Source organism: Centruroides sculpturatus, unplaced genomic scaffold (genome assembly GCF_000671375.1).
Source record: "Centruroides sculpturatus isolate CEXI.00-Female unplaced genomic scaffold, Cexi_2.0 scaffold651, whole genome shotgun sequence".
NCBI classification, from domain to species: Eukaryota; Metazoa; Arthropoda; class Arachnida; order Scorpiones; family Buthidae; genus Centruroides; species Centruroides sculpturatus.
The window spans coordinates 282,851-309,443 of NW_019384960.1; the positions used below are offsets into that span (position 1 = coordinate 282,851).

Sequence of the window (26,593 nt, forward strand, 5' to 3'; positions counted from 1 at the left end):
ACATTAATGAAGTGTTTGAGAAAGGTTATTATATTAAACATTTTATAAGATATCAACTCGTTATCAAAATTATTAGTACTTTAGAGGCCATTGTAATAGCAAATTTAAAACAAAATCGAATCCCAAACTCATCAAGAGTATGTTTATGTCATAGCAAATAAACACTTATCTAAAATATGCAAGAAAACATTTAAAAAAAGGTTTGATTAATTAGGCACATGAAGACAAATCCCGATTTATGCGTTAAGAAATGTGATGCTTGTGGCAAATAAAATAAAATAATTATTTCAAAATATGTAAGTTATTTCGAGGCATTTCACAAAAACTACTCAATTGAAAAATGAATTCGCACAGAATTCAAATGTAATTTGAACAGAATAAAATATTCTGTTCAAATTACATTTTAAATAAACGCGCGAATTCATTTTTCAATTGAGTAGTTTTTGTGAAATGCCTCGAAATAACTTACATATTTTGAAATAATTATTTTATTTTATTTGTATTAATATAATATACGTACTAGGATATATGGAACAATACAGACTTCTCCATATTTTTGGTAAGCGCGTTCGCTATGGTATTATTAATTTTAAGTATAACATATATTAAAGATACTTAATATTATAAACACAAAGTCTTTAGTAAAAATGGAAATAAATGTATGTTATCTTTAAAAAAAGATATTAAGACTTTTAATTAAGCATTTTTGGCAAATTTTGAATAATTTGTTGAAATAATCTCAGGATTAATGTATTTTAATCTATTGATACAATCTGACTATATCAGTATACACGTCAGGTATACACGTTGCTATAAGAATTCAATGGCGGTGCCCTGTAACCGAGTTTGGCATAGTTGTTCATTGTGATTGGTTTAAATTTATCACTTCACTTTAAATCGATAACAAATGGCGTAAGGAGTTTTCAGTCTCTGTTTATCTTCAGTCTGTGCCTTCATTTATATATTTAATATACTGGAAATTTTTCCGCCAAACATGACGGAACATTTTTGATGAATAAAAAAAAGATTGAAGAATTGAGAAGAGCTTCAAGTCCAGGTTGACGATGTGATGCGGTTCCTGATCCATTGGCAAAGCCATACTTACTCTATGTTGCTTAAGTCGGAGTTCACTGCTCTCGGGGTCTCGGTTGTGTTTATTCTGTTAAATCTAGAATTTACCTGAACAATTTATTTCTTACGCTTACCCCCAGGAAAAATAGCGAGTGTTTTATTTCCACTTTGATAAAACAAAGGTGACTTTCATGTAGTGTAGACATCACCCAATGCCTAAAAGGGTGGACACTGTTAGGGGTAATCTTTGCGAACCCTGTTGACCCCCAGTGCTTTCCATTTCATATATGTAGGCGTGTAAATAAATTACGGAATAATAAATGTATAGAATGATCAATAATCAGTGATAATATTAAACGTCGAAAATTGTACATGAAGTAACAAATGTTGAGAAAAAGAACGAAAATTCTGTATTTTATTAAAACAAAATGTTGAATAGGAACCCTGAATATAGTTGATAAAAATCAATGGATTAGGTAGAGTGTATCGCTGAAAGTTGTGACAGGACGATAAGATAAGGTAGTCTACAGTGTTAAGCTGAGCAAAGTACAAAGAACTGAATAATTTAATACGATAAGGGAATTCAATTGACAATCAAAAAAGGAAAAATGCCTTTATTTGGTACATTTACACAAATAAAAAACAGTACGATAGCATTGTGTACTAAATCATTATAGTAAATGATTCAACTGTTTGTTTATTAATTAAAAAGTCCGCAAGTAGTTGCTAGCTTTTCCAGCAATATTTGAAACCGCGTGTGGCGCCCTCTGTTACCATATTTTATTTTAAAAAATCTTTATATTTTTAATTATAAAATGGCAAAAAGCTTAATTTTGAGGGTAGAGACGGGTTTTATTAAAAATATTATAGATGCTAATAATGAATAAAATTGTCATTAACTCTGGCCCTACTCCAGATGTAACAAGCGACCCATTTATCTCCCTATCCTCTCGATCTTTAACCATCGAAATTTAATAGCATCAATGCCCCTTATACACGAACTTGCAAAATTTTAGAAATTTTCGACAAAAAGCACGTGTTATTAAGCTTCAAACAGGGTGAACAACCCACACATACCAGTATCTGGAAAATAAACATAAATCGTAATGAATATTGAATTCCTCTTTTGTGGTTTTTTTGAAAGTTTNATTCAACTGTTTGTTTATTAATTAAAAACTCCGCAAGTAGTTAGTTGCTTAGCTTTTCCAGCAATATTTGAAACTGCGTGTGGCGCCGTCTGTTACCATATTTTATTTTAAAAAATCTTTATATTTTTAATTATAAAACGAAAAAAGCTTAATTTTGAGGGTAGAGACGGGTTTTATTAAAAATATTATAGATGCTAATAATGAATAAAATTGTCATTAACTCTGGCCCTACTCCAGATGTAACAAGCGACCCATTTATCTCCCTATCCTCTCGATCTTTAACCATCGAAATTTAATAGCATCAATGCCCCTTATACACGAACTTGCAAAATTTTAGAAATTTTCGACAAAAAGCACGTGTTATTAAGCTTCAAACAGGGTGAACAACCCACACATACCAGTATCTGGAAAATAAACATAAATCGTAATGAATATTGAATTCCTCTTTTGTGGTTTTTTTGAAAGTTTCATTTAAAAACACGAAGTATTTTTAGAATTATAGCCTACAGTTTAAATACAGTAGAGCGTCGTTTATCCGAATCAATTGGGGACTGGGGTTAACCAATTATGTACGAAAAAATATATTAATTTATCCAGTGTTGAAATTTTTTTCCGTTGCGTGTCGCTTCGCGTTGAATTTTCGTCGATGTTAAGCCTAACGAAGACTATTGTATTGTTAAAAATTATTTTTTTATTTTGTACAAACAAAATAAATATATTGAAAAATATAAAAACAATAAAAAATTATACTTCAGAAGTTAATTTAGTATCAAAAACGTAAAATATTTGAGTAGCCGAAGACATAGCCAAAGATTACAGCGCCACGGCACTGGCGAAAATTTAAATTTGTCGACTGGAATTCCTTCGGATAACCGACCTTCGGATAAACGACGCTCTACTGTACTTATATTTTATTGGTCGATTTGATATCGCATGACATGACATTTTGCAGTTACTTTTAATCTATTAATTAATACTTTGAGTGCGATTTAACCCCTTTATTAACTTCTATATTTTTATCCGATCTGAACCACATTTTTCATATTTTTTAGGACAGAAATATCTGCAGGCGATCACTTGACTTTTAAATGAATATAGAGTTATCATAAAAACTATTCTCTTATAAAGATACTGATGACTGAAAAATACTTGAAATCCTCTTTAAAAGACTGGTGAAACCAGGTCGAAAAAGTGGATTTCAGCAAAAATATATAAATGAAAGAAACTTTTTGAAAGTTGTGGTGTAAAAATAGTGTAAGCATATTTGGCAGTAAGACTCAATATGTAAATAAAGTGCACGTTATACAGACTACAACTAAAGGAAGTTTTGGATGAAGCAATGTGCACTATTCACATATTCTTATTGTCAAATCTGCTTACACTATCATACTACAACTTTCAATAATTTCATTCAGTTATATGTTTTTCTGAGCTCTACTTTTTCATCCTAGTTTCACTAGTTTTTTATGGTATGTGTTAGTACTACTACCAACTGATATACAGTATCTGACTTTGTCTCTAAATAAGCTTTAGATTGCACTGATTTTTTTATGAATTATTTCTACGAAAAATTATTTTTGAGTTTTTGTGCCCCTATTCTCAGGCTTAGTGGATCTAATGGAAATCTGCCACTATAACCGAGGCTGTTAATTTGTCATTCTCAGTGCCGTCTTTAAGGCAGGGCCTACGGGGTCCTGGCCCGTGGTTTCCAGACCGTAGGGGGCCCCTAATCCGAAAGTAATAAAGTTACAAATAAGAAATAGGTTAATTAAAATAAACAAATTATTAAAAATATCGAATACTTTATTTCTTCTATACGTAGTTAAAAATGATCTTATAACTAAGCGAACTTAAAAAATTTTTGATACTTCTTATTCCCCACATCTCGGCCTAAACGGTACTTTCTTCAAGCTGCGTGGAAAAAAATTTCACTTATTGCCCGAGGGAGGTAAAAAATCGTATATACTCCATGGGAGGAAACAAATAATGCATCACTAGATCTGTAATATACTATTGTTTCTGTTTCATTAAGGGGATTCCATCTTCGTCCTGGCCCAGGGCCCCTTACGTTATAAATACGGCACTGGTCACTCTACTGTTTTAGGGATACGGGATCGAACCCTCTCCGAGGATTTTAGTGATTGATTCATCTTGAATACGTGCAAACCCGAATCTCGTAACTTGGCCACCCCATTAATTTAATTAATTAATTTAAATTAATACTGAATCCGCTATGGTCTAAAAAGGGCCATTTTAGTACTCTCAAAGGTGAAAAGAACAAAAAATAAAACAAAGTAAAAAACTTTATAGAAGTGTAAAAGCGAGAAGTTATACAGGTAAGCTTTACTTTATTTAAATACATTTGCTATAAATTATAAATTATATTCATGATATGTTGTGATAAATTTTATTAATTACACTCATTTGAATTAGTAAAATTCATTATGAGTAGCATTTTTATATAAAGATGTTATATATGTAAATTTGAAGTTTCCAAACGGAAACATCAGACGAGGGACATCGCCAGCAAGTGCCCTTTCTCTGATTTATGATAAATGTAGTCTTAAATTTCGCCACTTTCGTCGATGTTGAATACAATATTAAACATTTCCCACATAAACACTTAGATTTTTTTATTACATTGTGAGTCGAATTGCAAGAAGCCACTAGGGTTAATTTTTAACTTACCCAGTGTTTAATTAATTAGACTATGGAAAATGGAATTGAACCACTTTCATAATAAACGATTATGCAATTCTTTTATTAACGAATATTCAATTGTTCAAAGCATATAAATAAAGAAGATAAATATTGTAAGAAGATAAACGCTGAGTCGTCGTTAATATCATAGGCATTGTGGTCGATGTAAAAGTCAAAAAACATGCCGATGGTCGTGAGTTGTTTTGCCATTTTAAATGACATGATTTTGGAGAACCGTCAATAAGTAAACAATTCATCCTAAATTATACATAAATTACATATAATATATATACATATTTCGATTGTTTACTAATTAAAAACATCCAACAACGAGTTGCGTAACTTTTCCGGCTGTTATGAGATTTTATCAATATTTTAAAAATAACTTTTATATTATTAATTATTATAAAATGGCAAAAAGCTTAATTTTGAGGGTAGAGACGGGTTTTATTAAAAATATTATAGATGCTAATAATGAATAAAATTGTCATTAACTCTGGCCCTACTCCAGATGTAACAAGCGACCCATTTATCTCCCTATCCTCTCGATCTTTAACCATCGAAATTTAATAGCATCAATGCCCCTTATACACGAACTTGCAAAATTTTAGAAATTTTCGACAAAAAGCACGTGTTATTAAGCTTCAAACAGGGTGAACAACCCACACATACCAGTATCTGGAAAATAAACATAAATCGTAATGAATATTGAATTCCTCTTTTGTGGTTTTTTTGAAAGTTTCATTTAAAAACACGAAGTATTTCTAGAATTATAGCCTACAGTTTAAATACAGTAGAGCGTCGTTTATCCGAATCAATTGGGGACTGGGGTTATTCGGATAACTTATTTTTCGGATAACCAATTATGTACGAAAAAATATATTAATTTATCCAGTGTTGAAATTTTTTTCCGTTGCGTGTCGCTTCGCGTTGAATTTTCGTCGATGTTAAGCCTAACGAAGACTATTGTATTGTTAAAAATTATTTTTTTATTTTGTACAAACAAAATAAATATATTGAAAAATATAAAAACAATAAAAAATTATACTTCAGAAGTTAATTTAGTATCAAAAACGTAAAATATTTGAGTAGCCNCGGGGGATGGTACCAATTCTCGAACCGTGTTAAAGCGAATTCGTGCTATAGAAGTGCCGTGTTATACGGGGGTTACCTGTATATAAAATCGTTTGTGACGCCATCTGTTATAAGAATTTTTATAGTATAAATTATTATAAAACAGCAAAAAGCTTAATTTTTAGGACAGAGATGAGTTTGATAAAAATTAACAAGTGAAACGGCAAAACCGTATTTGGAACAAGACTATGTCTCGGAGACTAACTACTAGCGGAATCACTTTGACGCTCAAAACGGGTCTCATTCTCCAATCTTCTTTGGTATCGCTGCTTTTGGGCGCGATCGTTCAAACTTCGCCGGCCACGACCACGAGGTCGTCCACGATGCATTTTCCATGAAATTAACTTACCCAATTTCGAAATTTCTCTCCGTTGCGTGTCATTCCGGATTGAATTTTTGTCGATTCGTAACGAAAATTTCCAGTTTTTGAAAAAAATAATCGTGGCTATTGTATCGTCCAAAATTATTTTTTTATTTTGCAGAAACAAAATACTGTTTAATCCGATTATAACGTTATCGAATGTAACGACAACCCTAATATAACGTGAAATTTTTATCGGTCCCACGATTTACTATACTATTGATAGATAATGTTAAAAAACGTACTTGAAACGACACTCTGTTTTAATGTCATATTTGAAGCACACCCAAATTTACAAAATTAAATTACAAATTTTATTTAACAGAAGTAACTTCGTGTTCGGTCCTCAGGTCAGAGTTCTGACCTTGGGTGGTACTCTCCCCCACCTGATTTCGGTGGGGTGAGGTAGCTGTTTTGTCTGTTTATAAAAGAGGGTCCTCATTTTGGATTTTATTTTGACTTGGTTTTCCGTTTCCTGACTACCTATAAGTCTGGATTTTTTATGCGCAAATTATTTGGGCACCTAATACTCTGTGCCAGATATCACTCTATTCATGTACTCTTTCATACCTCTACGCTGGTAACATAAAACAGCGGTACGATTTTATAAACAAGACAGTCTTGTCAATAAATAAAATCTATACAATACGAAACACCTCTTTTATTTGAATAGTGTCATTAATCGATATCAATTAATAAATATTTACAATAAATTTACGGCTNGCCAGATATCACTCTATTCATGTACTCTTTCATACCTCTACGCTGGTAACATAAAACAGCGGTACGATTTTATAAACAAGACAGTCTTGTCAATAAATAAAATCTATACAATACGAAACACCTCTTTTATTTGAATAGTGTCATTAATCGATATCAATTAATAAATATTTACAATAAAATTATATATTAAACTATATGTGATTATTTGTGTAGAACTTGTGTAAAATTTATTATCCTTTCCTTTTTATTCTGATGTTATTTATTTAAGCTAACCGCGTCGAACTTAAAACCCCACGTGATTGTATTTTCTCACGTGACTACCAGATGAACTGTTATTGGCTGATAGAAACGCGTCTTGGCGGCTGTCCCCTTACTCCCCTAAAGAGATAGAATTCAACCAACTTTTGCGGCACGAGAAAAGAGGCATAAAATCGACTTCTGCGGCGAGAAAAAGTGACGTTATTCTGAAGCTTTTCATTGCCGTGGCGCTTGTATGCATCCTCCTTAAAGCTGTCGAACTAGAACGACCTGACTGCTGTTGCCATGACAACAAGACTTGAGGTTGGACCAGTCGGCTATAGTATGAAAGAACCCCAACAAAGACAGGCAAGTAAACTCAGTGTTTTTGTTCGCGTTGTAGCAGTAAAAAAGGAATGCACACTCAATATTAATAGAAGAGAATCAAGAAGTATCACGTAACCAACTTACGTCATAGTTAGTAGCTACGAAACTCACGACGTATATGATAAACAAATATTGTTCATAGAATTCACCTCTTTTTTATCATTCGTCTGACAAACACCGTTGTTACATCGTCAGTCCTTTTCTACGTTTTCTCTCCTTATTTAGGGAATTAATGTTATGAAATTTCGATAATTTAAGGACGACAGAGTGCAGAGTTAATAGGAATCGTATGTATCGCAATTAGGGTGGATGCACACGTGGCGCGGCAACGAAAAGCTTTGACGCAAACGCATTTTCGCCTCGCGGCATGCGTTTGCGCAAGCGCCTTCATTTAGGCGCTTGCGTACAGTATTCAAGATGGCGAACGATACCGACACTGCCGTTATCTAAGTGTTTACAAATTTTGTTTTGTACGGCTGGCTTTATTTAACTAGAAGATTTTGATTTAAATTTATTTTCTATTTTTGTATCTAATGTCAGTTATTTCATGTAACCGCATCGTTCTTTCTGAAATTGATTTTATTTTCTCACGTGACTACCAGACGAATCGTTATTGGCTGATAGAAACGCGTCATGGCGTACTTAATGACGATTTTACTCGTTACTAGAAATTATACATTAGACTAAAACTAGGAAAAATTAAATATCATAACAGATGGCGTTAGCATAATTTCAAATGTTGCCGAGAAATATGTATGACTGGTTACTGGTTTATCCCACTATTGAATTTCCCTTTCGAATTTCCCTTTCGAATGGAGAAAGAATTCACATAATAACGTAAATATAATATACCTTTAATGTTTTCACAATTATGTTTTAAATCGGAGATATTTCTCTTCGTCTTCGAATTTTTTCCCTTTTTTTTCCTATGTTTATCGCAGGTATTGGAATTTTTAGTCTCTGTCTTTCTTTCACACAAGCGAGAAGTTTTAAGTGGCAGATTCCAGGAACTGCCCTGTCTGAGGGTGACCTAATTTTCAAGCGCAGAACTCCTAACTGTCGAAACAAGATTTCTACTCTTCCGACACGTGACGGAAGTTGGACTGTTTAGCGCAGTTGTCCCTAAAAGCGGCCCCCTGTTGATGGCTGGCTAGTAAATGTAGGGGGGCGAGAAGAAGGAATTCGGTGATAGGGGGCACTGGAGGCAGAGTATTGGACGATGACCGTAGGGAAAGGTTGAGGTCATTGATAATCTTTTGCTTAACTTTTAAAACGTGTGTAAAGGAACATTGTGTTTAATTATGTTTGGATTTGAAGAACAATGTACGGTAAGGACACAAAGTGTAAATTTATAGAAAAGTTTTCCTAAAAATATTTCCAAATTTCTCACCCAAGGAAAAATGGGTTAGGGAGCGTTGGTGTACATCAGTATTTCTCAACGGGGTCGATATCGCCCCCATGTGGGCGTTTTTCCATGTTGAAGAGGCGATTAGTAACGATTTATATTTTGGGGAGCGAAAAACAATTTTCTGGGCGATATAGTAAAACATTATATTAAGAGTAATTACATATTTTATTCGTTATATCGTACAATAATTAAATAGAAAACATCATACTAGTCACTAGTCTATTCGATGCAGTATGAATTTGGTTAGCCTTGCCCTCGGCATCGTAATTTTGTAGTGTAGGGGGCGATACTACATAACGGTTTTATTGATGGGGGCGATACTACGTTGAAGGGGGCGACGATTCGTTAGATGTTGAGAAACACAGGTGTACGGTACATTAACAGAAAAAGAAATTTTTCCTTTAATTTCATATGTTGTACAAAAATAGAAAAAAATATCGAACAAATATAACAAACTTTTGTCTTAAAAGTAATTTATGCACTCTGGATCCTCACGTAATATTAATTTTCCATCGAATTTTCAACATTAATTATACTATTTTTAATTAATTGCAACTGTCGTTTCTTTCCACATAACTGTTAAGAATTATTTTAGTGCTATTTCGTTCAAAAGTTAATCAAATTTATATTCATTTTTATATTTTTAGTAGTTTTATTAATTTATTTTATAAATTTATTTGCTTTTCAATTTTATTTTTTAATTATAAGAGAGTTAAAATTGAACTATCAGTCTACTTAGTCAGGAGCAAATCTATATAGGGACTAATAAGACTCAAGCTCTGTGCCCAGATGCGTCAAGGTCACACAAAAATTCAATTGTTATCATAAATTTTAATACTTTTCTATTAACATTTCATAAATATATATATTTCTGATTTTGATGTTATTAAAAATAAATTTTAATCCTTTATTTAAAAAGTTTTAATTTTACAAAATGAGGTCCCATTGCAATTCAATAAGTACTAGGCCCCAAAAAACCTAGATAGGCTCCTGTACCTAGCACAATATAAACCGGAAAGCTTCTAGGTTTTAATGTATTGTTAAATATTTCATTTTTAGTTTCTTACTATAAACATTTATAGGTGCGTTCTAAGAACGACACTATTAACCATATAACAAGTGATAGTGGAGCGGAAAAGTGTCACGTGTTCTAGACACGTGTCACTACTCCAGTTTCTTCTGTCAACACTGAAAGTCCATCCTTAATTTTATTGCTACAACGGGAACAATAGTAATGACTTTGCTCGTCTTTCCTTGTTGCTTGCCCTCAATTTCAAATGAATATTAATTAATTAATTAATTCTTTGATTGAATACAGATTATTGACATACGAAAATATCGTAAATCGAGAAAATGAAGATAAAACAAGAGTTAGAAACGAAATATTCGGACTTTAAATCAACTTTAAATTTTTCTTCGTTTCGTTCAATTGTAAAATTGATTTTAAAAACTTCAAGAGAGAATTTAATACAGATGAGGAGAAGTGTTATAAAACAATTAAATCGGAACGTTTAGAGGTGAGTAAAAGTATTTTTCTATAATATTGCGGTGTTGCTTTAAAACACAACTAAAATGCTAAAATATGAAGTTGGAAATAGAGGAACATACTTCCAAACAGTATATTTGTATAAATAACGGCCTTACGAGCTTTAAACTGAGCTTCGTTATTTTCGATTTGAAGTACAACTTTAAAATTTTTCCGTCCGATGGATTAAAATTTTATTAAAAAATAATCTCCATCGGACGAAAAAATTTACAGAGAAAAGTTTGTTATTTAAAAGGACTTTTTAGACTTATTAAAATGCTTTTAAGGTTTTGTGAAGAAGAACAGGGGACGTGTCTATCTTCAGTAAGGTCAGACTTAATGAGTAGTTTACTCATTTTCTCTTTTACATTTTCTTATAAAAGTCATCTTTATTTTCAAATTCAAACTTTATTTATTTTTATTTTATAATAGTTAAAAATATAAAAATATTTTAAGCAAAATATCATAAGAGATGATGCCACATATAGTTTTAAATATTTCCGGGAAACTTTATAAAGCTGACTTTGCTGGTTTATTTAATAACGAAAAGAAGTTTCTAATCATATTTATTATAATTTGTGTTACACATCACACCAATATGCAGTGACAAATTGCTAGTTTCGGCTTGTAATCACAAATAAAAGAGATGATGCCACATATAGTTTTAAATATTTCCGGGAAACTTGATAAAGCTGACTTTGCTGGTTTATTTAATAACGAAAAGAAGTTTCTAATCATATTTATTATAATTTGTGTTACACATCACACCAATACGCAGTGACAAATTGCTAGTTTCGGCTTGTAATCACAAATAAATGATGTAGTGAAACATGTAATTTAATATTGTTATGTTAATTATTGAAAATATGCTCAGTTTTATTTTATATTTCAAGTTTTTCTTAGAATACTTTTACACAAAACTTTGTAAATTCCACTACAGATATCAAGAAAGAAGACGTAAAAGATAATTGGGATGTAAAACATGGTATAAAATCAGAATGTAAAGTTGTTTTGAAAAGATTGAAGATTGAAGTAAAGACTGAAGATCATAAAGAAGCTGTTCATCTTCCAGATGATAATGAACAGGTAATGGTAAGTAATACAAATTTCGAAAAATTTAAGGTGAAATTTTAATATTACCTTAGCTTACTGAATGGATGAAAACATAGCTCAATATCACTAATATAATATTATGCTTTGAATTTAGTTGTATTCTATATTAAATAAATAATATGTATTATATAAAAAAAATATCTAACAACGAGTTGCGTAGCTTTCCTGTCTGTTAAGAGATTTTATTTAAAAAATAACATTTATATTATTAATCATAATAAATAAATAAAATTTTCTGTGGCGCAATATTTTATAAAAACTCTCTATAATTTTAATTATTATAAAATGAAGAAATGCTTAATTTTAATAGTAGAAATGCATTTCACAAAGAATTATAGATGCTAACAACAATTAAAATCTTCATTATGTCCGAATTTACTCGAGATTTTACACGTTTTCCTTTTCTTATCTCTTTACCCCTGGACATTTCTTTACCAAAATTTGATATGTTATTTGTTAATTTATGGCAACGCAACACTTGGGCGATGTGCCTAGGGGGATGCCTTCACGGAGGTCTTTTAAGGGAAAGTGGCCCCAATTTAGGCGTTACAGACGTGGAGAAAACCCGGAAAACTCCACGTGGCCAGCGAGATGCGAACCGACGATCGAACTCCCACTGTTCAGGATACGAAGACCGCTCGGCCACTAGTGGGCCCTAAAATTTAATACCATTAATGCTCCTTATACACAACGGATGGTACTAAATTTCGGATTAGATAATCTTAAAAGTTGGAAATTTGCAAAAATCGGAGGATAAAATTTGACACTATTTCAATACTTTTCGTTGTTTATGTATATGTGAGGCTCAAAGACCGAAATCGCTCAATGAGAAATAACAAACGATAAAGTATGATGAGAATTTCTATATATGTTTCAAATTGCTCTCAGTTAATGGCTTGAGTATTTCTGCTCTTTCTGCGCAAGATAAATTAGAGAATAAACAATGGGATTTTATTTCAGACCCATTGACACGTTGGTGGTATGTATGAATGTTTGTGTCTGGGGATGCACGATTTTGTTCACCCTGTTTGAAACTTAATAACTCCTGTTCTTTTTGTCGAAAATTTCTGAAATTTTGCAGCAAAGTTTGATTATTATGGAAATTAAGGCTATTAAATTTTGCTGGTTAAAAATCAAGAAGATTGGCAGATAATGGCGGTCGTGTGTATCTCCAGTAGGGTTGGACTTAATGATGATTTTACTCGTTATTCGCATTTAACTTTTTCTTTTTAATAAAATTTATCTCTAGTTTCAAAATTCAGTTTATATTTTATTTAGAAACGTTTTATTACAGACAGCGCCATCAAAATTTTAAAACGTTGCCGGGAAAGTTGAGCAACTCGTTATCATAAGTGATTATTAGTGATTGTCATGTATTGTTTATATATGGTTTAGCCTGTCAACAATGAATTTTTCACTCTAGAAAGAAACTCTAACAGGAATGAAATGAACATTCAAAGTAAGTAACATGTTACTTAGATCAGACCTTTTAATCTAGTATTATTTAGAAGGCAGCTAAAGAACTGCATTCAAGTTTCAACTGTCATACATTTATTTGAGAAAAATAAGTAACTTCCTACATCGTATTAATATAACTTTTGAAGTTAATAAAAATTTGTTGGAATGATCAGAATTATTAAATCACAACTCATGAGTTGTGATTTAATGATTTATGTTATTTTATTTTGTTCATAGATCCTCTAAAATAGTAAAGAAAATGTATTGAAAGAAAGTAAACGAGGGGTCTATAACTTATTTAATGACATAAATAAGTAAATATTTACAACGTGTTAGAAAACACGTTACGATTATATGAAAAACGTATATATCTACCAGACATACGCTGAAATTAACGAATTTTGATACAAAAAATTTTTAGAATCAACCGATTTTTTCTTTCTACTTGGACTTGGCTTTGGCTGTGGAACTTTGTCTTTTACACTAAAAATTTCTTTTCCTTTCTAAAACCATACGATTTCTTCTATGTTTTCATGATAATTACTAGAACAAACTACATAAATAAAATAAAAAATAAAATAAAACAGATAAAGTGAAACAATTTAATTTTTCATACTCATTTAAAAGTCTAATAAAGAAACTAAAGCTGAATTAATCAGTTTATGGTTTTAAAATGTTTAAATTTTCGTGCAAACAACAAATAATGCCTTGCTTTTAAATAAAAAACCTAGGTATACTTCACCAAATATACAACTATAGCACTGATATTTTAATATTGAAGCTATATTATGTTTATTGAAATATAATAGGTATTACTTCATTACGTCATTTTTTAAACTTTCAGTTGAGGAGGAAGAGCAGAATCAAGAATACGATATTAAGCACAACTCAAAAAAACGAAAGTGTTACAATTATAAATATAATATCAAAACAAAGAAATACGTTTTTTCGAATAGAAAATGCAATAGAATTTATGATAAAATTAAAAGGAAATACTTTAAGATTAAGTTTGCATCTCGTTCTAAACAGAAATTTACCTGTGATTTATGTAAAGAGACTTTTAGAAATAAGAAAATATTACAAACACATCTGTTCTGTCATATTGATAAAAAACCATTTCGCTGCACAACCTGCAATAAGGCGTACTTGTGGAAATTTCTATTGAAAAAACACGTGAAAGAACACAAAACTGTAAATGAAAACGAAATCTCTCTTAGGAATTTACGTTTGCAGTTATCTTTGCAGTTATCTGGGAATCGAGTGAATTCATCTCCAAGAAATGGTAAAGTTCATGCTTGCAAGATATGTGGAAAAGAATTCAAGTCGAAAAAGTTGTTGTTACATCATGGAACAATGCATAGTGAAGAACGACCTTTTAAATGCGATATTTGCAATAAGAGTTATAAATGGAAACAGCATTTAAAAACGCATCAAAAAACTATTTGTGACGAAGGTCCTTTCAAATGCAACATTTGTAACAAGAGTTTTAAAAGGAAAGACTTACTAAAAAACCATCACGAAACTCATAATGATAAACTTAACTATTCTTGCCAGGTATGTAACAAAAGTTTTAAAAGAAAACAGTATTTGAGAATTCATAAAGTAGTTCATAGTGACGAATTTAACTTTACTTGTCATATATGTAACAAAAGTTTTAAACGAAGTAGTGATTTAAGTAGGCATATTAATATACACAGCGATGAGCACAAATATTTCTGTGATATATGTAACAGATATTTTAAAGGAAAAGATTATTTGCGACGACATAAACTTAGACATAGTAAAAGATCTAATTGCAAGCTGGAAAATCTGTATTGTGACATTTGTGGTAAGCGCGTTCGATATGGTAAGGGCCGTTTAGAGATACACAAGAGAACTCACAAAGTACATGCTTGCAAAATATGTGGAAAAGAATTCAAGTCGAAAAAGTTGTTGATACATCATGGAGCAATGCATAGTGAAGAATGACCTTTCAAATGCGATATTTGTAATAAGAGTTATAAATGGAAAGATAATTTAAAAAGACATCACGCAACTCATAGTGACGAACGTCCTTTCAAATGCGATATTTGTGATAAGGGTTTTAAATTGAGAGGCCTATTAAAACATCATCAAAAAACTCATAGTGTTAAACGTTCTTTGAAATGCGATATTTGCAATAAGAGTTATAAATGGAAAGACAATTTAAGTAAGCATCAAAAAACTCATAGTGACAAACTTAACTATACTTGTCAGGTATGTAGCAAAAGTTTTAAACGCAGTTCTGATTTAAAAATGCATATTCGTACACACATCGATAAACACAAATATTCTTGTTATATATGTAACAAATATTTTAAAACAAAAGTCAATTTAAAAAGGCATGAAAAAATTCATAAAGATAGAAAAAAGTATGTTTGTGACATATGTAAAAAATGTTATACCTATAAAAGTGCCTTAGCCAGACATTGTATTATTAGACATTAAAATATCTTTGTATGCAATGATTGTAACAAGCCATTTAAGACTAAAAACACATTAAATGAACATTCGAAAGTTCACATTTAAAAGTGTAATATGTGTAATAAATTATTTGAAGAAGTGTAATACACATAGACAATAAAGACAATCTTCGTTACATTAATGAAGTGTTTGAGAAAGGTTATTATATTAAACATTTTATAAGATATCAACTCGTTATCAAAATTATTAGTACTTTAGAGGCCATTGTAATAGCAAATTTAAAACAAAATCGAATCCCAAACTCATCAAGAGTATGTTTATGTCATAGCAAATAAACACTTATCTAAAATATGCAAGAAAACATTTAAAAAAAGGTTTGATTAATTAGGCACATGAAGACAAATCCCGATTTATGCGTTAAGAAATGTGATGCTTGTGGCAAATAAAATAAAATAATTATTTCAAAATATGTAAGTTATTTCGAGGCATTTCACAAAAACTACTCAATTGAAAAATGAATTCGCACAGAATTCAAATGTAATTTGAACAGAATAAAATATTCTGTTCAAATTACATTTTAAATAAACGCGCGAATTCATTTTTCAATTGAGTAGTTTTTGTGAAATGCCTCGAAATAACTTACATATTTTGAAATAATTATTTTATTTTATTTGCCACAAGCATCACATTTCTTAACGCATAAATCGGGATTTGTCTTCATGTGCCTAATTAATCAAACCTTTTTTTAAANATATTTTTGGTAAGCGCGTTCGCTATGGTATTATTAATTTTAAGTATAACATATATTAAAGATACTTAATATTATAAACACAAAGTCTTTAGTATAAAAGGAAATAAATGTATGTTATCTTTAAAAAAATGTCAAGACTTTTAATTAAGCATTTATGGCAAATTTTGAATAATTTGTTGAAATAATCTCAGGATTAATGTATTTTAATCTATTGATACAATCTGACTATATCAGTATACACGTCAGGTATACACGTTGCGATAAGAATTTAATGGCGGTGCCCTGTAACCGAGTTTGGCATAGTTGTTCACAGTGATCAGTTTAAATTTATCACGTGACTTTAAATCGATAACAAATGAAGTAAGGAGTTCTCAGTCTCTGTTTATCTCCAGTCTGTGTCTTCATTTATATATTTATAATATATAAGTTCACTGCTCTCGGGGTCTCGGTTGTGCTTATTTTTTTAAATTTAGAATTTACATGACCAATTTTTTTCTTACGCTTATCCCCAGGAAAATAGCGAGTCTTTCTAATTTCACTTTGATAAAAACAAAAATGAATTTTATGTAGGGTGGCCATCACTTAATGCTTAAAATGGGAGGACACTGTTGGGGGTAACCTTCGCGAAACCCGTTGACTTTTTCTGTGTTTTCTATTTTATATATGTATAAATAAAATACGGAATAATAAATGTATAGAATGTTGAATAATCAGTGATAATATTAAACGTTGAAAACCGTACATGAAGTAAGAAATAATGAGAAAGAGAACAAAAATTCAGTATTTTATTAAAACAAAATATTTAGTAAAAACCCTGAGTATAGTTTATAAACATCACTAGATTAGACAGTGTAAGTTGTGACAGGACGATACGATAAGGTACTCTACAGTATAAAGCTGAGTACAAATAAGTATAAGTACAAATAAAGTACAAATAAGTAAATAAGGTAATGCGATGAAGGAATTCAATTGACGATAAAAAAAATGCCTTTACTTGGTACATCTACACAAATAAAAAACAGTACGATAGCATCGTGTACTAAATCATTATAGTAAATGATTCAACTGTTTGTTTATTAATTAAAAACTCCGCAAGTAGTTAGTTGCTTAGCTTTTCCAGCAATATTTGAAACTGCGTGTGGCGCCGTCTGTTAACATATTTTATTTTAAAAAATGTTTATATTTTTAATTATAAAACGAAAAAAGCTTAATTTTGAGGGTAGAGACGGGTTTTATTAAAAATATTATATATACTAATGATGAATAAAATTGTCATTAACTTCGAACCTACTCCAGATGTAACACGCGACCCCTTTATCTCTTCACCCTCTCGAGCATTAACCATCGATATTTAATAGCATCAATGCCCCTAATAGGGAAACAAAATTTTAGAAATTTTCGACAAAAAAAACACGAGTTAGTAAGCTTGAAAGCAGACGAAGAAAATCGTTTCGTCCACACATACCAGCATCCATATATACAGGTAAAAGACGAATTTTTTCGCATTTCTCGACGTTTCAAGGTCCTCCGAGTCCAAAAGTATAAATCTTGGGAGAGGATCATTTTTGATACGATTTCCTTCTGTTATTTGTACCACAACCGGCAAAATAAAGAGTAGTAAACAGTGGTTGAATTTTTATAATTAACTAGATGAATTTAAAAAATGAAAAATATTTAGTACTGTAATTTCGTGTGCAACACCCTCAAATTAAAACCCGCGTAAATTCTAAATTGAAATTACGAACTCAACAAAATTTCTTTTGTGCGAAGTCAATAAGACAATCTTAGGAAACACGAAAGTGTAGAAAGAAAGAGCGGAAGCAGAAGCGAAGAGAGAAATGTCATCTTAAAGCTATTTACGGAATTTTTTAAAAATATGTTAATAGTACGTGTCTGGAAAATAAACATAAATCGTAATGATATTGAATTATAACCTCTTTCGTTGTTTTTTTTGAAAGTTTTATTTAAAAATGCGAAGTATTTATAGAATTAATGCGTATTTTTTAAAATATTAATTGGTCGATTTTATATAACGTGATATGACGTTTTGCGATTTATTTTAATCTATTAATTAATACATTCACTGTGATTTCACCCCTTTATTAACTTCTATATTTTTTATCCGATCGGAAACAGATTTTTCATATTATTTGGGACAGAAAAATCTGCAGTCTATCACTTGACTTTTACCATAGAAACTATTCTTTTATAAAGTTACTGATGACTGAAAAATACTTGAAACTTTCATTAAAAGACTGGTGAAAGCAGGTTGGAAAAATGGAGCTATGCAAAAATATATAAATGAAAAAAACTTTTCAAAGTTGTGGTATAAAAATACTTTAAGCATATTTGACAGTAAGACTCAACATGTGAATAAATTGCACGTTATACAGACTACAACTAAAGAAAGTTTTCGATGAAACAATGTGCACTATTCGCATATTCTTATTGTCAAATCTGCTTACACTATCATACTACAACTTTCAAAAATTTCATTTATTTATATGTTTTTCTGAGCTTTACTTCTTCTACCTGGCTTCACCAGTTTTTTATGGGATGTGTTAGTAATACTACCAACTGATACATCTGACTTCGTCTCTAAATAAGCTCTAGAGTGCACTGATTTTTTTATGAATTATTTCTACGAAAAATTATTTTTGAATTTTTGTGCCCCTTGTCTCAGGCTTACTGGTTCTAATGGAAATCTGCCACTATAACCGAGGCTGTTAATTTGTCACCCTCAGTGCCGCCTTTAAGGCAGGGCCTACGGGTTCCTGGCCCGTGGCCCCCAGACCGTAGGGCGCCCTTAATCCGAAAGTAATAAAGTTACAAATAAGAAATAGTTAATTAAAATAAACAAATTATTAAAAATATCGAATACTTTATTTCTCCTATATGTAGTTAAAAATGATCTTAAAACTAAGCAAACTTACAAAATTTTTGAAACTTTTTATTCACCACATCTCGGCCGAAACGGTACTTTTTTCTTGCAGCGCGGAAAAAAATTCCACTTATTGCCCGAGGGAGGTGAAAAATCGTATATACTTTACGGGAGGAAACAAATAATGCATCACTAGGTGTGTAATATACTATTGTTTCTGTTTTATTAAGGGGATCCCATCTTGGTCCTAGCCCAGGGACCATTACGTTATAAATACGGCACTGGTCACTCTACTGTTCTAAGGGATACGGGATCGAACCCGAAATGGCACCTCTCCGAGTGTTTTAGTGATTGATCCATCTTGGATACGTGCAAACCCGTATCTCGTAACTTGGCCACGTCATTAATACTGAATTCACTATGGTCTAAAAAGGTCCATTTTAGTACTCTCAAAGGTGAAAAGAACAAAAAATAAAACAAAGTAAAAAACTTTATAGAAGTGTAAAAGCGAAAAGTTATACAGGTAAGCTTTACTATATTTAAATAGATTTGCTATAAATTATAAATTATATACATGATATGTTGTGATAAATTATATTAATTACACTCATTTGAATTAGTAAAATTCTTTACGAGTAGCATTTTTATATAAAGATGTTATATATGTAAATTTGAAGTTTCCAAACGGAAACATCAGACGAGGGACATCGTCAACATGCTCTTTTTGTCTGATTTATGATAAATGTAGTTTTAAATTTCGCCACTTTCGTCGATATTGAATACAATATTAAACATTTCCCACATAAACACTTAGATTTTTTATTACATTGTGAGTCGAATTGCAAGAAGCCACTAGGGTTAATTTTTAACTTACCCAGTGTTTAATTAATTAGACTATGGGACATGGAATTGAACCACTTTTATAATAAACGATTATGCAATTCGTTTATTAACGAATATTCAATTGTTCAAAGCATATAATTATTGTAAGAAGATAAACTGTGAGTCGTCGTTAATATCATCAACATCGTGGCCGATGTAAAAGTCAAAAAACATGCCGATGATCGTGAGTTGTTTTGCCTTTTGCCATTTTAAAAGACATGAAGTTGCGTAACTTTTCCGGCTGTTATGAGATTTTATTTTAAAAATAACTTTTATATTACTCATTACGATATATATAAAATCGTTTGTGACGCCATCTGTTATAAGAATTTTTATATTATAAATTATTATAAAATAACCAACAGCTTAATTTTTAGGACAGAGATGTGTTTAATAAAGATTAACAAGTAAAACGGCAAAACCGTATTTGGAACAAGACTATGTCTCGGAGAATCACTACTAAGCGAAATCACTTTGACGCTCAAGGCTTGTCTCATTCTCATTCACCAATCTTCTTTGATATCGCTGCTTTTGGGCGCGATCGTTCAAACTTCGACCACGAGGTCGTCCATTAAATTAACCTACCCAATTTCGAAATTTCTCTCCGTTGCGTGTTGTCCCGGCCAATGTTCCCTCTAATTTTTTTCGTCGATGAGCGCAACATATACTTCTCTGAGCAAAAAAACATTTTTGCTGAGCAGATTCTGAGCAAAAAATTTTTCTGAGTATATATATATAATCTTATTTTGTTCTATAAAAATTAAAATAACTAATTATAAAGTATAGATTAAAATTTATTTTAAAACATACTTTTATACAAATTATTATCTCTTGTCGCTGATTTAATGTATTTAATTGAAATTTATGTAGCAATAATCATGTTGTAGACGGAGTGAGAAATAAGTAAACAACAATTTAAATCGGTGTGCATGCTCGCCTACGCGGCACATAAATTCTCATGCGCGGCAACAATTTGAGCAGTGCGCGGCCGCGCAGCTTAGAGGGAACATTGGTCCCGGGTTGAAGTTTTGTCGATTCGTAACGAAAATTTCTTGTTTTTGAAAAAAATAATTGTGGCTATTGTATCGTCCGATATTTTTTATTTTATTTTGCACAAACAACTGTTTGTGCAAACATACAGTTTAACCCGATTATAACGTCATCGAATGTAACGGCAACCCTAATATAACGTCAAATTTTTATCGGTCCCACGATTTTACTATACTAGATGATGTTAAAAAACCTACTTGTAACGACACTCTGTTTTAATGTCATATTTGAAGCACTCCCAAATTTACAAAATTAAATTACAAATTTTATTTAACAGAAGAAACTACGTGTTCGGTCCGAAGGTCAGAGTTCAGTTCTTAGAATGAACTCTGACCTTGGGTGGTACTCTCCTTCACCTGACTTCGGTGGGGTGAGGTGCCTGTTTTGTTTGTTTTTAGAAAAGGATCGCCATTTTGGATTTTATTTTGACTCGTTTCTCGGATTTTTATGCGCAAATTATTTAGGTACATAATACACTGTGCCAAATATCAAATCTCCTCATGTACTCCTTCATACCTCTACGCTGGTAACATAAAACAGCAGTACGATTTTATAAACAACACATAGTATTGTACATAAATAAAATGTATACAATACGAAACACCTATTTTTACTTGTATAGTGTTATCAATTGATATCATTTAATAAATATTCACAATAAAATTATATATTAAACTATATGTGATTATTTGTGTAGAACTTGTGTAAAATTTATTATCCTTTCCTTTTTAAAACAACACGTGATTCTATTTTGTCACGTGACTACCAGACGAACTGTTATTGGCTGATAGAAGCGCGTCTTGGCGGCGGTCGCCTCAAAAGATAGAATTCAACCAACTTTTCCGGCACGAGAAAAGCGGCATAAAATCGACTTCTGCGGCAAGAAAAAGTGACGTTATTCTGAAGCTTTTCATTGCCGTGGTGCTTGTATGCATCCTTCTAAAAGCTGTCGAACTAGAACGAACTGACTGCTGTTGCCATGACAACAAGACTTGAGGTTGGACCAGTTGGCTATAGTATGAAAGAACCCTAACAAAGACAGGCAAGTAAACTCAGTGTTTTTTGTTCGTGTTGTAGCAGTAAAAAAGAAATGCACACTCAATGTTAATAGAAGAGAATCAAGAGGTATCACGTAACCAACTCACGAAATAGTTAGTAGCTACGAAACCCACGAGATATATGATAAACAAATATTGTTCATAGAATTCACCTCGTTTTTATCATTCGTCTGGCAAACACCGTTGTTACATCGTCAGTCCTTTTCTAGGTTTTCTCACCTTAATTAGGGGATTGATGTTATGAAATTTCGATGATTTAAGGTCGACGGAGTGCAGAGTTAATAGGAGTCGTATGTATAGCAATTAGGGTGATGCACACGTGGAGCGGCAACGAAAACCGGTGACGCAAACGCATATTCGCCTCGCGGCAACACTTTCATTTCGGCGCTTGCGTACAGTATTCAAGATGGCGAATGATACGGACACTGCCGTTATCCACGTGTTTACAAATTTTGTTTTGTACGGCTGGCTTTATTTAACTAGATTTTAATTTAAATTTATTTTCTTTTCTTGTATCTAATGTCAGTCATTTCATGTAACCGCATCGTTCTTCCTGCCATTGATTTTATTTTCTCACGTGACTATCAGACGAACCGTTATTGGCTGATAGAAACGCGTCATGGCGTACTTAATGACGATTTTACTCCTTACTAAAATTAATATACTAGACTAGAACTTAAAAAAATTAAATATGATAACAGATGGCGCCAGCAAAATTTCAAATGTTTCCGAGAAATTTGCGTGACTGGTAGCTTGTTCATCCTACATCCGAATTTACTTTTCGAATGGACATAGAGGGAAAGAGCGAGTTCACATAATAATTTAAATATAATATACCTTTACTGTTTTCACAATTATTTTTTAAATCGGAGATATTTCTTTTCGTCTTCGAATTTTTTCCTTTTTATTTCCTATGTTTGTCGGAGGTATTGGAATTTTAGCGTTACTGTCGTCTTTCTTTCACACAGGCAACAAGTTTTAAGTGGCAAATTCCAAGGAACTGCCCTGTCTGAGGGTAACCTCATTTTCAAGCGCAGAACTCCTCCAATTAGAACTATCGAAACAAGATTTCTACTCTTCCGACACGTGTCTGACAAGTGAGTTGAACTGTTTAGTGGCTCCCTGTTGATGGCTAGTAAATCTAGGGGGGGCAAAAATAAGCAATTGGGTGACAGAAGGCACTGGAGGCAGAGTATTGGACGATGACGTATAGAAAGGTTGGTGTCATTGATAATCTTTTGCTTAACTCTTAAAACGTGTGTGAAGGAACACTGCGTTTAATGATTTCCGGATTTGAAGAACAATGTGCGGTAAGGACACAAAGTGTAAATTTCTTAGAAAAGTTTTTTCTAAAAATATTTCCAAATTTCTCACCCAAGGAAAAATGGGTTAGGGAGCGTTGGTGTACATCAGTATTTCTCAACGGGGTCGATATCGCCCCCATGTGGGCGTTTTTCCATGTTGAAGAGGCGATTAGTAACGATTTATATTTTGGGGAGCGAAAAACAATTTTCTGGGCGATATAGTAAAACATTATATTAAGAGTAATTACATATTTTATTCGTTATATCGTACAATAATTAAATAGAAAACATTATACTAGTCACTAGTCTATTCGATGCAGTACGAATTTGGTTAGCCTTGCCCTCGGCATCGTAATTTTGTAGTGTAGGGGGCGATACTACATAACGGTTTTATTGATGGGTCGATACTAGTGATGTGCCGGTATCCGTATTCGTATCCGTATCCGCGTATATCCGAGGGAAAAAAAAAGATCCGTATTCGTATCCGTATCCGTATCCGTTACTTTTTAGTGGATCTTTAACGGAACTTTTATCTTAATGAATTACATTACTTATATGAAATTTTAAAGATAGGTAGCAATAGCACATTCGTCATTTACTATCGTAAAATATTTCCATATTACACTACTAAATTTTTTTGTCGACATTGTTTTTATTTTAATTTAACTCAACACTCTCCAAAACACAAACGTAATCTACGCCATCCCGGGTCATACTAGCCACAAACCAGTGTTTCCCAACGTGGGGCCAACGCCCCACAGGGAGCAATTGGATTGCTAAGGTGGGCAATTCGAATATGGACTTGTACTTGTCCAGAGTTTAAGTTAAGAAACACTGCACTAAACTATTGTGGCGGTACGCTATATTTTTGTAAATATAAATTTTAGTTTAGTTTTGTTTTTTCTTTTTACCCTTTGTTCTATTGTTCTATTTTCTTCTAGAACTGTATTATCTATTCCCTGTCCTTTGGCTGGGATGAGCAGTTCCTAGAAATTTGAGGAGCAAAGGTGTAAACAGAAGCCGGAGAAAAAAACGAAGTGACGTAGCAGATCATTCGTAAACTGGACAGCAGAGTGTACGGACGAGGTGAGAATACTGGGAGTCGTATTTTCAATGACCGGATTGTTCAGAAATAAGTTCAGAAAAAAGATCCTGTTTTAAGGTCGTATTGACGACTGTGGAAGGAAAAATCCTAATTATTGAAGAAGAGAACTGGCCAGTTATAAGAGAAGGACGTGTGTTATCCCACCCAACAGTACGCATAAAGAAACAAGCCGAAAAAAGGGACAAAATCCCAGATATCCCTATTTCTATCTTATCTACCATTTTTTCTGTCTTCTTAATTCTATCCCTTTTTCTGTTATTAGTGTTAAGTTAGTGTTTAAGGTTAGTTTTAAGGTTCCGGGTTATATTGTCGCGATCGGGATCTGTATTGTACACGTGCTTTAGATACAGCGAACTATTATTATCGCTGTAATTTCGCATGCTACTGTTTGTACCGTGAAGTTGGAATCCCCCGAAATAGAATCTGTATAAAGACGCGAAATAGCTTAATTGGAAAATTATATCAACTTTTGTTACTTTATCCTGTCTGCCTTTGTGGTGAATTCTAATTTAGCACACTTTCACACTATAAACAAAAACACGCGCAGTGCAAGTCAAAACACGTCGCGTTATTAACGCAAAGCGTCAACTATTGGTCCAAGGTCACACGCACCGGCGCCGACTGAGTACGAAAGTTGAGATCCGTATCCGTATCCGTATCCGCGGATATACATTTTTAACGATCCGGCACATCACTAGTCGATACTACGTTGAAGGAGGCGACGATTCGTTAGATGTTAACAAACACAGGTGTACATTAACAAAAAAGGAAGTTTTTTCTTTAATTTCATATGTTGTACAAAAATAGGAAAAAATATCGAACAAATATAACAAACTTTTGTTTTAAAAATAATTTATGCACTCTGAATCCACACGTAATATTTATTTTGCATCGAATTTTCAACGTTAATTATGCTATTTTTAATTAATTGCAACTGTCTTTTTTTTCCACATAACTGTTAAGAATTATTTTAGTTCTGTTTCGCTTAAAAGTTAATCAAATTTATATCTATTTTCATATTTTTAGTAGTTATATTAATTTATTTTATAAATTTATTTGCTTTTTAATTTTATTTTCTAATTATAAGAGAGTTAAAATTGAACTATCAGTCTACCTAGTCAGGAGCAAATCTACATAGGGACTAATAAGACTCAAGCCGTGGGCCCCCATTCGTCAAGGACGCACAAAAATTGAATTATTATAATAAATTTTAATACGTTTCTATTAACATTTCATAAATATATATATTTTTGATTTTGATGTTATAAAAAATAAATTTTAATCCCCTACTTAAAAAGTTTTAATTTTACAAAAATGGGGTCCAATTGCAATTCCATAAGTACTAGGCCTCAGAAAAACGTAGATAGGCCCTTGTACAGTACCTAGCATAATGTAAACCGGAAAGCTTTTAGGTTTTAAGGTATGATTAAATATTTTATTTTTAGTTTCTTACTATAAACATGTATAAGTGCGTTATAAGAACAACACTATTAACTATATAACAAGTGATATTGAAGCAGAAAAGTGTCACGTGTTCTAGACACGTGTCACTACTTCAGTTTCTTCCGTCAACACTGAAAGTCCATCCTGAATTTATTGCTACAACGGGAACAATAGTAATGACTTTGCTCGTCTTTCCTTATTGCTTGCCCTCAATTTTGAATGAATATTAATTAAATATTTAATTTTTTGATTGAATACAGATTGTTGACTTACGAGAATATCATAAATCGAGAAAATGAAGATAAAACAAGAGTTAGAAACGAAATATTCGGACTTTACAAATGAACGAAACGAAGAAAACTTTAAAGTTGATTTTGAAAATTTCAAGAGAGAATTTAATACAGATGTGAAG

The 26,593-nt window shown here is 31.9% G+C and overlaps 1 protein-coding gene across 1 annotated transcript in view; it reads left to right on the forward strand.

Annotated features, from left to right (window-relative positions):
- LOC111632428 (zinc finger protein 728-like) overlaps positions 1-26,593 on the forward strand; it is a 39,005-nt gene that overhangs the window by 1,262 nt on the left and 11,150 nt on the right. Inside the window, 3 exon segments of the mRNA XM_023376841.1 lie at positions 11,598-11,786; positions 13,203-13,266; positions 14,110-15,719. Of these exon segments, the coding sequence (XP_023232609.1) occupies positions 11,598-11,786; positions 13,203-13,266; positions 14,110-15,719 (1,863 nt within the window).